We start from the raw sequence: 16,538 nt of genomic DNA, 5'->3' as shown, positions 1-16,538 counted from the left end.
TAGATGGTTATCTGGTGAGGGTCTCTTCATTCTCATCTACAGTTACTGTGGTGTGGTTGAATATACAGGCAGTTTTATGGTAGTATGACCTGTGTGGATGCACTGAGTAGTACCCTGGAGGGGCTGCCAAAATGGAGTGTGAGAGGTGGGGAGGGTGGCCTGAATGTTAGCGTCACACAAGGTGCCGGTGAAGCCCAAAGTCTGCCACTGGTTGAATAACCACATTGAAACATTTCCTATGGCTTCCATGTTGCAGCTCAACCTCAGGAGTGAGCCATGAGGGTCAATTAAGATATCATCAACCAAGTCTAAGGATGACCATTTGGCCTTCTCTGAGGTGCTTTTCTGCAAGATATGGTAAAGCGTGTTACACAAGTAAACACTTGGAGGGTATGATAAAGAGAGCATTCCAAGAGAGACTTGGGATGCTATGAAGATGCTGCAAAAGTGGGCATGTGATTATTGCACGCCTTAAGCTAATGCTGAATACCCAAGAGTGTACAACTGGACTGCTGAATCCTAACTGGGTGTACTGAAAAGATGCTGGATGAGACCCAGTACCAATAGTACCTGCAAAAAGCAGCGGGGGGAAGGTGCGTTATTAAAAGCAGCTTTCCCTTTGAACATCTCTTTGCTCAAAGTGCATCTGAAAGCCTAATGACCCACTGGTTCCTAAGGAGTGAGCTTTAATGCAAGGATTTTGATGTTAATCCATGGATCAGATGTGTGTGTGTGGATAATCGCATTGTTGGACAGTCCTTTCTGCCTGTTGGCCGTTAGCCAACGACCCCCTCCTCCGCCTGACTGAAATGTGCCCCGTGGGAGCGTTGGGACATCAGAACCACGAGTTATAGGCACGTCCCAGGGCCAAGCAGGTTTGGAGGGAGGGGGGTGCCTGAGAAACCATCGACGGGGTTGGCGAGGAGCCGTTCAGACTGGGCTGCAAACAGCAGCTCTGTAGCCTGACCATAGGAAAGGCGTGCAGCCCCTTTTATTCCTCCCTCGCAGCTGATTCCCCTCTCCCGCCACCAGACTGTGAAAAGGCTCGGAATTCAGCCTGAGGAAAACCCCAAGTCCCCACATTTCTAGTTTCCCGCGCGCTTTAAAGGGCGATACGAGCCCCACGGCAGGCAGGCAGGCAGAGCTGGGACGGGGGTTTCCTGGGGACACTGCAGCTCCTCGAAAGGCTTCTCTCGGCTGCGCCCAATCCTCCTCGGAGAGGATTTCCCCTCCGGTCCCATGCGCTCGTTTGGGGGAGCCCTCCGGCGGCTCCCTCTCCCGCCGCGCAGGAGCGATGCCTCTCTCTGGCTCTCCCTGCTCGCAGGCTGAGGGAGGGAGGGAGGGAGGGGCGCGTGTGACCCGTCTCTGCTGGGAGACCAAACCCAGCGAGGCAGAGTCGCGCGGAGGCGCCCAGGCAGCGCTGCCGGCTGCGAGGAGGAGCGCCAGGCAGCAGCAGGAGGCGCGGCGGCGGCGGCGAGTTCTCTCTCTCTCTCCTTTCCCGGCTCCTGCTGGTCTCTCGTCTTCCTCCGGGGAAGAGCATCGGCTGGGGCAGCTGGCTTCCGGCAGAGGAAGGTGGGGGGAGGAGGGCGAGCGGGGCGGCTGCGGCTGCTGCGCCTTGAGCGAGGCGAGCCCCATTGCCCCAGTGCGAGGCACCGGCTGCCTGGCCAAAGGGAAGCGAGCGAGCGAGCGCGCACGCCGCTCCCGCCTCCCCCGGCGGCCAAGCAGCCAAACTATTTCGCATCCAGCATCTGGCCGGGCGTTGCTTCGCCCTCTCCCTCGAGAGACCACCTCGGCGTGGCTTCGGAGGCGCTTCCCTCCAGCCCCTCGCCCGCCCTTACCCTTTGGCTTTGTTTTTAATTGGACAGCCGACGAGCCTCCTCTTTTTTTCCTAAAAAAAGAAAAAGACTCCAGCCTAATCTCAAGCAATCGCCTTAAGGCAATTGCGAGGAGGAGGGGGGGGGGGTCGACTGGACCCGGCCTCCTTCGGGCTCCTCGGAGAGCCACCCTCGTCCCCGCTCCATCCCGTCCTCGCGCAGGAAGAGCGAGAGGGCTTGTTTTGTCTCCGAAATCATTTTAAGACTCTGCCCCCTGGATTTCTCCACTGGATCGCTCGGCGGGAAGTCACGGCTCGGAGGACGCGTGTGTGGCGAGGACACTCCCAGAGAAAGGGCTCTTGTTTTGTTTTGTTTGGGGAAAGGATCGCCGTCGGCTCTGAAGCCGGCCGCCCCTCCTCCCTTGGAGATCGGCTCAGGCTTAGCAAAGAAAGGGCGAGTTACTCGGTGGGGATCACGCACACTAAAGCACTCCTCTCTCTCTCTTTCTCTCTCTCTCTCTCTCTCTCCCCCCCCCCCCGCGCGCTTTTGGGCGACTTTGGTACTTAGTGGTCGGCTCTGATTTCGGTTTCGCTTGTTCACACTCCCGCCCGCGGGGAAACGCACTCACGCCCTTTTACGCCCTTCTTTCCTCGTTATTATGCCGTTGGACTAAGATCGCCTTTTGGCTTCGCAGGCTGGAAAAACAAAAAGGCAGCGGCGACAGTCGGGACTGGGATACGTCGGCGCCTCTCCTGCCCGGCTCAATGAAATCGGATCGGAATAAAAAGTGACTTTCCTCCACCCCGGATTTAAAGGGAAGGAAGGGGGAGGGAGGCGCGCGAATCTTTCCTCCTGAGCGCTGCTGCTGCTGCTGCTTCTTTTTTCGTTCCCCGAAGCGGCGCACCGAGAGTCCAGCGGGAGGCGGACCGGCGAGCGCGCAGCCCGCGAGGCGCTATGGCGAAGCTGGGGGGAGCCCAGGTGGCGGCGGCGGGAGTGCTGCTACTTTTGCAGTGCTTGGCGGACCGGCTGCAGCTCATCGGCGCCCTGAAGTCGAAGCAGAGTCACGGTAAGGAAGGGTTAGGAGAGGAGGCTGGCCTGGACGGGCTGGGGGCGCGTGCGTGCGTGCGCGCTGGTGGGCAGAGTTAAGCAAAGTGGCAAAGTTCACCGTCGCGCTTGAAGTTTTGCACAGACGACCACCGCCTTGCGCTTTACAGCACTGGGGGGCTGGCTCTTCCTCATCCAGGCGAAGTGATAAATCTAGATTTGCCAGGACTAAGTAGGGTTAAATATCTCTGGCGTGAGAGGATCCCGCCTTACTGAGGAGAGGACCCATTTCTCTGAGCCCTGAGATTTAGTTTTATGCTAGGAGGAGGCTTTGAAGCATGTGCAGAGTTTCTTTTTCTTGCCTTTCTTGCAACCAGTTTCCACCTGTAGGGCCAAAATCAGCCCCCCCCCCATGGCTTCTGGAACAAATGATATTCCAGGCATGATTGAGAGTCTGACTAATTGACATCCATTATCATCAGTTGGCAGATCGTCAGATTCTTAATCTCAGGGTTGTTGGTTTGAGCCCCACTTTGGATTAGCTGACCCTCATGGTCCCTTTCAACTTGATGATTCTATGATTCTATCATAGCCCTTCCCAGCCATGTAGGCTGGCATGGTGTGTTGGGATTCAGCTGGATCATTTCACTGCACTTGCCACTGTTTGCACAGCTTCCCTTGCTTGCTCCTCCTCCTGGCACATACTTGCCTGAGTGATGGAATTTAGTATTGTCCCCCAAGGGTGCAATGTGGAGGGCAGACCTTGTGAGTTTGTGTGTCAAGAATCCTTCCCTTAAATGAGGGGTGTGGGATGGTAAGGTCTTCAGGGCGCCTTCTCTGTGTGATTTTAATGATGTGTCAGATTAATCCAGTTCCTCCAAACTCTTATTAAAGAGCTGTTTGCCATGCCCGCTAAAAGTGTCAGGGCTGGTGCAACTTCTGCCACCGTTCTGGAATGAGGAGAGAAATAGACACCTGTTGAATTCCTGTCTGCTTGAGGAGTTCTTAGGCACATAGCTCAGGGTCAGCTGCTGGCAGACTTTGCAGTGAGGTGAAGAAAAATCTCAACAGACTCCAAAGAGGAGTACAGAATCTTCTTCCTTGTGGATTGAGTGGATTCCACCTGTTTCCGTGGGAGCAGGTAACCTGTCCTGGCTGCAGAACTTTGCTTCCTGGTCCAGCACCAAGTGCCTTGGCATCTTCACCTGTAAACCAGCCTGCCTATCCAGAATGGGCAATCCGATCTCTCCTTCTGCATGGGGTTGCTGAATTCTGTGTGCCTCTAATCTATTCATGAAAGTAGAAGTTCAGCTGATGAAGTTTTGCCCACCTTGTGTGCTTGGGACAGCCACATTCATTCAATCTTCTCCTTGCCATACAGCTACTACAGGCACATGAAAATCTTGCCAGAAAAAAATATATATCCTTGCATCAAGAATGTAGAATGTGAAGTGTTAACATTTGTGCACTTACAAAGCAGCTTTACCATTTCATTGGGACTCTCCCATCTCCATATGTAATAAAAACAGAGGCCCCAGTAGGCTTCCTTTGCCTTCTTTTATCTGTGCATTGGATGGTGGGGGAGAGTGGATTCCAGAGCCTCTGTTTCTCCCTCATCTATTAAGCCCCATCCTTTTATTTAAGTGCTAATCTGTTCTTTGCTGCCCTTCTTTATGTGAGAAGATGGTTCGTGCTCAAAGCAGCAGCTAGCATCTATTCCTTCCGTTCTGTTTCCTGTTCTTACAAGGGTGCAAACAAAAAAATTATTGGCTGGTGTGAATATGTAATGATGATGGCGTTGCTTTTCCTTAAGGAGTGAACCCAGGTTTCACATTCTTCTCAGATATAGCAATATTGTTTCCTGTCCTTTCATTTCCTGCTGTTAAGCTGGTAGGGAAATGGGGGGAGGGGTCTGCAAGAGGGCTAGATCAAAGGCTTTGTGCTATTAAGGTTTGTTCACGCAGTTAGGGGAGGTGGTGTGCATTCTATGGGATAATGCCCCCCAAGTATTTTCCACAAATCCAGTGTGTGTTTACTGAGCAGCAAATCTCACTGAGTTCAGTGGGACTTACTCTGAAGTGTTTGTAGGTTTGTAGCATTAGTCTGTCACGGGGTTGGGGGGAGCAGCAAAGGGCATTGTGGCATATTGAAAGATAATAATTTATGGTGGCATAAGTTTTTGTGGAGTTGCACTCACTGTTAGATGCGTTTGGCAGGTTGCACCTATGAGTGTGCGCACACATGCACCAGTATGCAGAGAGGAAAAGCACCGTAGAATCAAAAGGGCATGAAATCCAAAAAGTCCAGAAGGCCTGTGGCATATCAGAATAGTGACTATTCATAGCAAGCTTGGGTTTTGGTCAAGACCTGAATGAGAATAGAATCGAATTTTCCAACAAGGTCTTTTCCCACAATATTGCACTGGCATCTCCAACTGGAAGGATTTTGGCAGGGGGGATGAAGAATGGTGAGTTTTCTCAACATTGCTTCTTCAGATTTCAGATCTGGGTCCATTTATCTTTAGAGACTGATCTGTTCATCCTGTGTAGACACCAGAAGGCTGTCGCTGTTGATGAGTGATGTTGTGTGGAATATTGGAGGGTGTCCAAGTGAATGAGCTCCTGATGGTATGGCGGATGTTGTTGCTGCTATAATTATGTGGCCTTTTTATGTGGCATCTGTTAACGTTGACAGCTAGGTGCTCAGGTTGTTTTACCTTAAGAATCATTATGCAGAATTGTTACACTGTGCTCATCCTAACCTACACAGAGTGCATACTGAACCTTAAAATCGGGCCAAACTGTGAGAGTGCACATATCCTACTCATTTACCTAAGGCTAATCTGAAATAACCACCATATCTCGATTGTACACAATTATTACCGCTGTTTAAGAGTTGCACAGCACAGCGGCCATAAGTGGGGCTGAGGGGAATCAATCTTGATTGTGAGTACAAAGCAGTGATTAAAGCGTATCTCTCCTCTGACCAGTGTCTTGCCACCTGTGACATCGTCTATGTGTCTTTCACTGTAATCTCTTTCCCTTCTAACGCCACACTGAGTTCACATCAGAACACCTCTCTCTGTTGGAGAGCAGTTTGAAGAGCAGCTGCTAGTCAGAGTAGATACCAACTTGGCTAGATGGACAGATAGTCTGACAAGTATGGCATCTGCCTTTAAAATCAGAGTCTTTGGCTGGAAGGCCACAGAGAATGCAGCCAAATCAATTATAAGGAATCAACACATGTGTCTCCCTGTGTCGGATTCCTTCATCACAGTCTTTCCTGTTACTGGCCTTTTAACAAATTAACATCAGACTAAGCTCTGTGAACTAACGATACATAAGATATAACCAGGCGAGAACTCCCATTTGCTAGGTGAGTAGATGTTATGGAATAATTGACACCTGTAAAAAGCAGACTAATGAGACTGAAAAACCTTGGTGGCCCTGTGCCAGATTTGGCAGCCCAAAGATACCGTAGAAGGTCTGGGGGAGGGAGAAGGAGGTTGACAGGTAAACTTGGGAATTGTTAAATGACAAGTCAATATACTGAGTGCTAATATACTAGGTGAGGCTAAGGAGAAAATATAGAAGTCACATACTTGCTGTTTTTATGAAGATATGATAATATGATGAACTGAAGTGGTGGTGATCGTTAAGTGATGAGCTTTTGCACTTAATGGGGCATCTGTGGTGGCATCTATGTCGGTACAGATGTTATTGGACTCCAGCTCCCATCAGCCCCAAACAGCATGGCTAATGGTCAGGGATGATGGGAACTGGAGTCCCAACAACATATGGAGAATCACAGGTTTCCCATCCCAGCTTTAGCACTGGATAACCTAATAAAGCTTTTCCTAAGATGGCTGATCAATGATAATAACCAATCAATCAGTTTAAGAGAACACAGTTATTCTGCATCAGATATGGTCATTTAGCTCTTATAATTGTAAATGTAATAAGTTTAATAATATCTACCACCATAGCAGCACAGACTGACTTACTAATACCACTGATATTTATTCATTTAAGCGCTATTGATTTCTTCATACTGTGGGCCTTAATAGGTTAAGTAAAAAATATTTAAGCAGCAAAGGTTTAGACTGCTTCTTGATTGCCTATCAAGATGGAGCCCCTATTCCCACAGAAATCAATGTCAAATCTTGCATTTTCTCCAGCGGCGCAGGATTGTCTCTCTAGACCCCTGTAGCTCTGAGACTCTAAATGTTGTCCCAGGCAGCATATCACTGCACAACGTAACATTGTGATTCAATAACACCTGAACAGCAGGGTGATATGCCAGGAGCAAGGTTTTACAAATAGTGGGTTCTGCCTTCCACAGAAGCACATGGGTTTTTCCACCCAGAAAAATTGTAATCTTAAGGGTGGCATGCATATTTATACCTGCATGTTCACCAAGGAATGAATGGGGGAAAGCCACAGTGGTAAGGTACATGCTTTACTTGCAAGTGGTCCCAGGTTCAGTTGCTAATACAGGATGCAGAGCCAGGAAGAAAGATCTGTCTGTGGCTTTAGATCAGCTGTAACCAATGTGATATATTTCAGATGTTGCTGGGCTACAGTTCTGATCTTTGACCCTGTTGCCTGGGATTGATGGGAGTTGGTCCCACAACAACTGGAGAGCACCACGTTGCTTTTGAGAAAATCTGGCAGGGGTAGCCAACACTGTGCCCTTCAGGTCCCATCAACCCTAGCCAGCATGTCCAGCATCATCAGGGATGATGGGAATTGTAGTCCAACATACTCCTGTAGTAGGCAGTACAGTGGTGCCTCGCAAGACGAAATAAATTCGTTCTGCGAGTTTTTTCGTCTTGCGAGTTTTTTCGTCTTGCGAAGCACGGTTTCAATTTTTTCAAAAAAATCTTCAAAAACCTCAAAAAAGGCTACCACACCGCGTGCTATGAGTTGCTCCCCGAAGTCAAGTCGCAACTGCACTTCTTCAAGCAATGCACCCTGTATTACTGTAACGGTTTTAAGAAAAAGGAAACAAACTTGCAAGACGTTTCCGTCTTGCGAAGCAAGCCCATAGGGAAATTCGTCTCGCGAAGCAACTCAAAAAACGAAAAACTCTTTCGTCTTGCGAGTTTTTCGTCTTGAGAGGCATTCATCTTGCGAGGTACCACTGTACTAGGTCAGACAGGCCAATGACTTGACTTGGCATAAGGCACGTTCATATGTTCAGTATTCAGTTCCCCATTAATTTACTTTTAGTTTGAAATGTATACATTGGCCACAATCCAGCCTAGCATTAGGAGTGCTTAAGCCCATTAAAATGAATGGATTTGAGTGTACCTAACTCCCGGGGGGGGGCATTATAAACACAGACTTATCTCTCAAATCTATATCCTGTTTTTGGACCCTTCCCCCATGCCATTTTGGATATTATTCGGGATGCTTTCATGTGGCTGTAGAGTTGTGAAGAAGGCGTCAACAGCCTGCAGCATTCAAATTTGGTTTGGAAAACAGAAGCTTTGTAATTGTGCCAGGAACAAATGAAAGAAATTGGGGGTGGGGTCATGATGGTAGAATGCAACCTGACTGGATGCTGTCAGGCTCTCTGGTAAAATCCTGGAAATTGCAGGGCCAGGACTCTGGCTTCGGTTGGTTGAGATTAACACTCCCCAAACCTTGGGGTATGTTGCTCTGATGTCACAAAATTTTATGCCTGAAATGTCAGAGTCTATGAAGGTTTTGTGACACCAGATCAACATCATGACCCTGCCATTTCCTTAATTTGTTTGTGGCTGCATTTCCACGTAACACTAAAGTGAGGTTGAACGTGATGTGGGCAACGCACAACGAACCCAAGCAAATGAGTCAGGATGGTGTGCTGCTTCTCCGGTGGAGATTAGGAATGCTAATTTTATGTGTTGTATGATCCAGAAGTCCTGGCTTGCAATGAATTCCGGTTAGTTAAAGAAGTCAGCTTCATAACCCCTGGTTGTCCAGGATTCTTTGTTCATGTGAAACAAGTCATCATTCTTTGAAACAGGAAGGGAAGTGTGTGAGCCCAACACTTTGGCTGGGGTTGCTATAGCTTGTCCATGTAGCACGAAACTGTGGATTTGTGTTACATGATAATTGCTGCTAGCAATTTTGAATAGAATCATAAAATTGTAGAGTGGGGAGGGACCCCAAGAATTATCTAGTCCAACCCCCTGCAATGCAGGAATCTCGACACACGGTCCCCCTTTCAATTTGAAACCATACTGAACCCTGCTCAGCTTTGCAAATGTGCTAACAGTGAGGGACAATGGTTAAGCACCCTCTTTCACCTCTGCTTTCTGCTTTAAATCCCACTCCTCTCAAACCATCTTTTTAACACCCCCCCAAAAAATTATCGGGGCATTTTTATATGCATTAGTGTATATCATATACTGTAGTTTGTTTCTTATATAACTGTGCCATGGTTTTCTGTAGTTTTTCTTCTTCAGAGAGACAAAAAAATTTGTTCTTCAGCCTTAGCTGTTATTAGCCTTTCTGTGTTGTGTTTGTAATACACAATGAATCTTCCTTGTAGATCAAGCTGTGAACTGTTAGCATTACTAACCAGGATCTGATTGCGAAATCTCTGTGAATAAATTCATCTTGCTAACATTTACCCACTAGAGGGCAGAACTGCTGCCTTTGCTGCGGTTTCAGGAGGCATAAGTAGTCTCAAAGCCACTTTGCGATCCCCTCTGCGCACTTGAACATTATTAGCCTGCTTTGCCAAGCTAATCAGTTCATAAGATTTTCCATGTTAAGGTTTATCATGGATGCTTTTGCCATGGCAGCTGCAGGAACTGAGAGGCAGAAGTTGGGCCACCAAAAGGTTTCGCTTTACCTGCTTTGCACCAGCGAGACTAAACACTGAGCAAGTTAAACTGGATGAAGTGAATGTTTGTTTGGAAGCGAAGCCAGCAATTAAGACTCCCAGTTGTTCTGAGGACTTAGGGAAAATGCTGAAGTTTTTCCAGAAAGAGAGCTTTTAAGAATTCTCTAGCTTCCATGTGTGTGCAGTGCCTTAACAAACCACACATGTGCCAGGGTGTGAACCATATATCGTGACCCCACCACCACCACACTGAGGTTTTTATCTATTAAAGCTACAGATTTACAATTGTAATTAAATAAGAAAAGGCACAGTCCGTGGTGCCTGGTAACATTTTGACTTGGTAGGGCTGCAACTTTTTCCTTGCTGTTTTCATCACAATAAGATCGGTACATCACTCATTTAGGAAGGGGTGTCATTATGTATGTGCAGAGTGCTGCTGTTTCTTCACCAAAGAAAGCCAATTATTTTCTATACATCTATGGACAGGGGAAAATCTCCCATGTAAGAGGGCCTAACCGTGACTTTCAGACAATATTGACTCTGTACCTCTTGTTTAGCAATTAAGCCATACTACATGACACCTGTTTTTGAATTCTAGTGCTGATTACACCTTCACATCCACTGTCAAAAAAAACAAACAAACCCCACCACACGGAAACTTTTAAAATGTGACAAATATTTGCTTCCAGTTCCGTGCAGTTTTCTCCCACTTCGTTGTCCAAAACACTTCCCCCCTCTAAATTATAGGAGCAGAGTATTCCAACCAACAGACAAAAATGATTATTTCATTTGATCCAGGGCACATCAGCACCACTCTGTTTTGAAAATGTGAAGTAATAGCCTCTGTTTCTGTGCAGAGTACACCATACCAGGGGAATCACAATCAGCCTCTTATTGATGAGTTCAGGAAGGATATCTTCCAGGTTTGGGGAAGGATATGGAGTCAGTCAGTACGATATCCAGGCAGGCATAGAGCCCAAAAAAGTTCATTTTAGAAATTCACTGACAAGCTCACAAACAAGCATCCAGGAAATAATAGCAACAACATTTCCCTTCATCTTGCATTAAATATGTGGACTGTCTCTCTTCCCCCCTTTGCTCTGCCACAAAACAAATACTAAATTAAACGAAAAAAGCTCCTCAAACAGAAACATTCCCTTAAACGCACAGTGACTTGGAACGTAACCCCTGCATAAATGGAAACACACTGTTCTGCTCTGTTCTGCTTCACCCTGCCCCTATTCCACCCTTTTAGGGACATCTTTTATAAAGTTTCTGGGTCACTTACAGGTTCAACAATGTGTGTGTGTTTGATCGCTCACATATTGGTCACACCTAAAATGGGGGTTGCCTGTATGTCATTAACCTTTTTTTTTAATAAAAAAAAAAACTAAATAAATGTGAAACTTCTCTTTGAATGTGTGAGATTCATGCCATTATATTGATTTTAACTACACTCAATCAGTGGCATTCATTCTTGTATTCCAGACCTTACGGCTGCTGTTAGTATACTGCTCTTGTCACCCTAGATAAGCTACTGTGTGTGTTTCGTTCCAAAAAAAAGGGAAGGTAGCCAATTGTTTTGTCTCAATAATGTATGCTAGAATTGTGCTATAATTTATAGGCACTAAAATCAGAATGGTTCCAAGAAAGGCTGTTTTGACAGTGAGCAGAATAATTCAGCCATGAGATAACTGCTAGACAGACTTGAATAATTCCACTGAACGCATTCCTTGCTTGGCTGTGTAGATTCATGTCATTGGAGTTTAGGATGATGTTTGCTGTTTTGAAACTGATGAACAGAAGTCAAAGAAAGAAAAGATTTAACAGCACAATCCCAGACGTGCCTACTCAAAAATAAGTCTCAGTTGGGTTTATTCCCAGGAAACAGTATAGGATTGTACCAAAGCATAGGAATCCAATGTTTACATAAAACAATTTTATTTTAACATTAGAACTGTAGGGATTGAACTTTATTTTGAGAAGGTGTATGCTGTAAAAATATGTGCAGTTTATAATATAAAGCAGGGATGTGGCCAGTTTCTGCATTTTCTGAGTCACTCTACTCCAGGCAAGTGAACTGGAGGTTGGGGCAGAAGTGTATCTTACCAAATACACTCAGCCCATCATGGATAGCTGTGCTGCTTAATAAAGCTACTGCCATTCAGTATTTAGGGTTTCCCAGCTATAGAGCTCAGAGACACAGTGGCTGCATTCACACACAATGCAAAACCATGGTTTAGTGTTACAAGGATGGCTCTGTGCGTGAGCCCTGGGCTCATGTATTTCTTCATCTTTTCCAGTGCAGCTGTGAAGAAACTGAAAATTTCCACTTCTGTTTTTGCTTAACCAGTTTAGTGTTAAGTCTAAAACAAGCTAGCTTCATAAACCAGTTTTTGAAGTTGCCTTGTTTTAGAGTAAACCATAGTTAAGACTTATCACAGTTTGGCCAGACATGCTTAGTCAGAACGGAAGCAAAAGCTTCTGGAATCTCATGAGCCTTAAGGTTTGTATAGGCTTGTCCTTGTAATTCTAAAGAACGATTTAGCATTATGTGCATGTGGAGTTACTGTATCTGAATATATATGCTCTATAGCTGTGAAACCCTGAATACTGAATGGTTATACTTGTGATGAGCTGAGTTTATTTGGTAAGATGTGTCTCTGGTCCAGGGGCGTAGCGTGGGTTGTCAGCACCTGGGGCAAGGCAAGTAATTTGCACCCCCTAACCCGTGGATTTGCGCCCCCTAACCCGTGGATTTGCGCCCCCTAACCCTAACCCCCAGATGTTGCGCCCGGTGCGGCTGGCCCCCCCTGCACCCCCCACGCTACACCACTGCTCTGGTCCTAGAGTTCTCTGCTCTGTCTGGAGAACAGAGTGATCAACAGAATGCAGCCTGTGCCACATATTTTGTGTGTATGTTTTGCATGCACAATTCAAAAGAGGTGTAACATTATAGTGTGGAAATACCTGCTTCTAACAGCTGTAATTTCTGTCTCCTTTTACTTATGAACAAAACTGGACACATCTTTTTACCTGCATTAAAATTTGAATAGACCTGCTAGAAGCCAATAAAAATTCTCCAGAACCCAGATCTGGATATGATCCATGCTATGTCAGTTAGTCCTTTCTCGTATATAGTAAGACCCGCTCAGTTTTGTTGTGTTGCCTTTTGAGGTGATACATTATTTTTTGTAAACAAAATATGGTTGCTATGGTTTAATTTAAGCTGGTGCTGATACAGAACTTATACTTTATATCTTTATGTGTGCATAATACACATACACATGAGAAACACCAACACATTTCTGCTATAGTAATCCCACTTTTTGAAAGCAGTCTTTTAAGTTTGTGAGTAGCAACTTTTTAACCTGAAAGCATTTCTAGTGTGTTGGTGCTTAGGAATCTGAACATCATTTTATGCCTAGAGAACCAATTATCAGTGAAAAATGAATATTTTGGTTTGGGTTGAGCAATCACTGTTTTTGAGGGCAGCCTAGATGACAATAATCTGACAGGAATGTTCACACAACTTTGCCATTCTATTTGTACTGCTGCTCGTTCAGTTTATATGTAACTTAAATCTGAACACATAGGTTTCCTCCATTTGGTATTCAGTATGGCAGCTTGGATGCTAATGAAATCCTCCTAGTATATAGGTATGTAGTTGCCCAGACATCTGTTCCTTTGTTTCCAGGTAGCCCATTGCCAGGAAACCCTTGCTAATTACTGCTTATATATATCCTTTACTTATAATTCATCACCGCGCAGTACAGGATTCAGTTCACTGATTTCTCAGATCGATAGTATTCTGCTGCCACCTTTATTTTATTCTCTCCTCTAAAAAAATAATTTTTGTTTGTTTGTAACTCTCTTGTAAAATTTACTGTTGAAGCTTTACAATTTGTTTATGAGGCTATCAGTCATGCAGATCTCGAATGGACAAGTTGACATGTAGAACTCTTTTCAATTCTGCCATACCTCAGTCGGGAAATGGTGATTAGGCAGATATTTGTGGCGTCTGTTAACATGCAGGAGTTTCAAATTAAACTGGGCCTGATTCTTGACAGGGTCAAGGTGTTAGCAGTTAAAATAAGTGTGTGTGTGTTTCATGCTTGAATCAAATATTTGTTGATACTTATTAGGCTGGAACCTCTTTGAGGATAGCGCTGTTGCTGTGGGTTAAACCACAGAGCCTAGGGCTTGCCGATCAGAAGGTCGGCAGTTCGAATCCCCGCAATGGGTGAGCCCCCGTTGCTCGGTCCCTGCTCCTGCCAACCTAGCGGTTCGAAAGCACGTCAAAGTGCAAGTAGATAAATAGGTACCGCTCCGGCGGGAAGGTAAACAGAATTTCCGTGCACTGCTCTGGTTCGCCAGAAGCGGTTTAGTCATTGTAGCCACATGACCCGGAAGCTGTATGCCGGCTCCCTCGGCCAATAAAGCGAGATGAGCGCCGCAACCCCAGAGTCGTCTGCTACTGGACCTAATGGTCAGGGGTCCCTTTATCTTTACCTATTGCTGCCCATCCCTTGCTTAACTATGGCTACCTCCACTGTCACGGCAGGATGCTTGGCATCACAAGTGGGGAGACTGTTTGAGGCATTTCCCAGGCGTCTGATTGGCTACTGTGAGAACAGGATGCTAAACTAGAACGGCTTTTGGCTCTTATGCTTTTAAATGAAAGACAGCTGCAACCTAGAAGCAGACCTTTTTCTGACTGGAAAAATTAGAGGAGTGTCAAACCAGAAGGTATATAGGGAATGGAAAATATTCAAAGAATATCTAAAATCGTACTGTACGAACAATAAGATACTTGCAGAAATAGAGTGATACTGGTAAGCAAGAAATACATAAAATATTATATTGGATTATATATATACACACACACAAAACAAAAAAATATGAATCTGTGCAAAGAATATAGATAATATAAGTAGTATAATAAGAATTATTGGAAGTTATATATTTTAATTTGTCATGTAAGTGTAATATATTGTAATTGTTTATGTTTGTTTCTTTATCTTTTCTTTCTTTATTGTTTTTATTCATTTGCAGTGTTTTGTATGTTATGTAATTCATGTTTATTTGTTTATGTGAAAAATTAATAAAGATTTTCTAACAAAAAACAACAACTTAGAAGCAGACCTGGGACAGGGGCAGTCAGGTACACTTGTCCCAGTCCTCAGAGGGTAAGCCAGGAGCCTGCTGGACTTACACTGTCTTGCCAAGAGTTTACAACTTTATTTTAACAAGACTTCCACCCCAGGCCTCAGACAAGCTCTGGATGGGCCTGCTTAGAAGAGAACTGTTTTCATAAGGGTTGGGTTTTTTTTGGAAGCCATTAATAATATCCCTTTGTCAGATTGATGTTAAAGCATCCCTGCATCACAAAGCACCTTTAATACTGCTGAAGGCAACATGACTGCTTGTGAAGAGCTTTTCAAAACGCTTGTTGGTTTTTATTTTATTTTCCCTTTGAAATGTCGCTGCTTCATACACATAAGTTTGTCACAAGATGATGGGAGTGAAGAGCTTGTCTCTTTCTAAGCGGCAAAGCCTGGCTCCCTGACACATTTCTTATTCAAGTTTGCTACTTAGTTAATGTGGGATCCATTAGGGAACTAAATTAAGAGAGCAGGCTGCCAGATTGCAGCTGCCATAAACATAATAGATTAATAGTTTGTTTGCAGTTCAAAAATTTATGGACTGGAAGCCCAGCATCCGACTTACTGTAGTATACAGCCTGACCAGGGCAATATATTACTAGCTCAGACTCAGACATACAGTGGCTGTGTTCAGGTGATTGTGGATTGGCTGAACAAGCTGATAGATGAATAAGACAACATTTGCACCGTACATTTAAGGCACTTCAACAGTCAAGATTCCTCAAATTATTGTGGGAGCTGCAGTTTTTAAGGGTGATCAGAGTTGTTAGGGAATCTCATATTCCCCTCACGAAGCTACATTTCCCAGAGTTCCCTGGGAAGGATTGATTGCTAAACCACTCGGAGAACTGTCACTTTATGCTGGGAATATGGGGCCTCTTAACCTATCTCAGCACTGTTAACAAGCGACAGTTCCTAGGCCTTTTGGCGGGAAACCATGACTGGTAAAGTGGTATAATGATGCTTTAAGTTAAGGGGCTTTTTTCCCAGGTGGCTGCCATTGCCATTACGACAGAACAAGTGAGGCGTTCCTGGGGAGTTCCAGTACTTATTTTTCTAGAAAAACAGCACTGTTTAAATGTGTAGTGTGGATGTGCCCTAAGTCTTTTCCACCTGGATGGAGTCTTTTTTCTCTTCCCGCTGCATGAGTCTCGATAATAAGCCATCCATATTTCATTCAACTAGGGTAACTATGGTTACCAGCTTCAGAACAAGCCCAGGATATTAAACCATGGTTTGAAGTTGGTTTAATATCCTGCCTTGTTCCGAAGCTGATAACCATAGTTTCCTGGTTTGGCTGAAATATGAAACTCTTAACTAATTAGAGTCTTTCTGGTTTAATCATAGCTTGTGCAAAGGTAGAAGCAAAAGGGGTGTTAACACGGACTAAAGACTAATATGCGTCTTGTCTTATTAAGCAGATACGATAATCTGTTCAGTGTCAGTGTATCAGTTGTAGTATCTTACTGATTTTTTCAAGAAAGAAAAATAAGACCTATCCATCAAAAGGGAAGGGGGAAATACAAAAACAAAGTTATTCGGATTTAATCACATTTGAGAATAAGAAGACCAACCGAATAATAACCAGGATTATATTAAAAATATATATAATAATTATTGATAAATTCTTCAGGTTTAAATCCTTTTCTATTACATAATAGATATATTGATACATGAT

General features: G+C 44.9%; 1 protein-coding gene and 1 long non-coding RNA gene across 3 annotated transcripts in view; both read left to right on the top strand.

The window, feature by feature from the left end:
- Positions 1–312: 312 nt before the first annotated feature.
- The window catches only part of PLXDC2 (plexin domain containing 2), a 231,684-nt gene continuing 215,458 nt past the window's right edge, over positions 313–16,538 (top strand). For both annotated transcript variants that reach the window (XR_013977955.1, XM_080974460.1), the window contains exon 1: positions 313–2,880. Coding sequence is in view for 1 of the 2 variants with exons in the window: in XM_080974460.1 (XP_080830586.1) it covers positions 2,769–2,880 (112 nt within the window). In the remaining variant the exon portion in view is untranslated. The remainder of the gene's footprint in view (positions 2,881–16,538) is intronic.
- LOC308459328 overlaps positions 14,403–16,538 on the top strand; it is a 33,244-nt gene continuing 31,108 nt past the window's right edge. Inside the window, exon 1 of the long non-coding RNA XR_013978008.1 lies at positions 14,403–14,444. This is a non-coding gene — a long non-coding RNA (uncharacterized lncRNA). The remainder of the gene's footprint in view (positions 14,445–16,538) is intronic.

This window comes from Podarcis pityusensis, assembly GCF_964106645.2.
Source record: "Podarcis pityusensis genome assembly, chromosome: 12".
Lineage (NCBI taxonomy): Eukaryota > Metazoa > Chordata > Lepidosauria > Squamata > Lacertidae > Podarcis > Podarcis pityusensis.
Note: the sequence above shows the minus strand (reverse complement) of the source record. Positions and strands in the feature narration are given on the sequence as shown.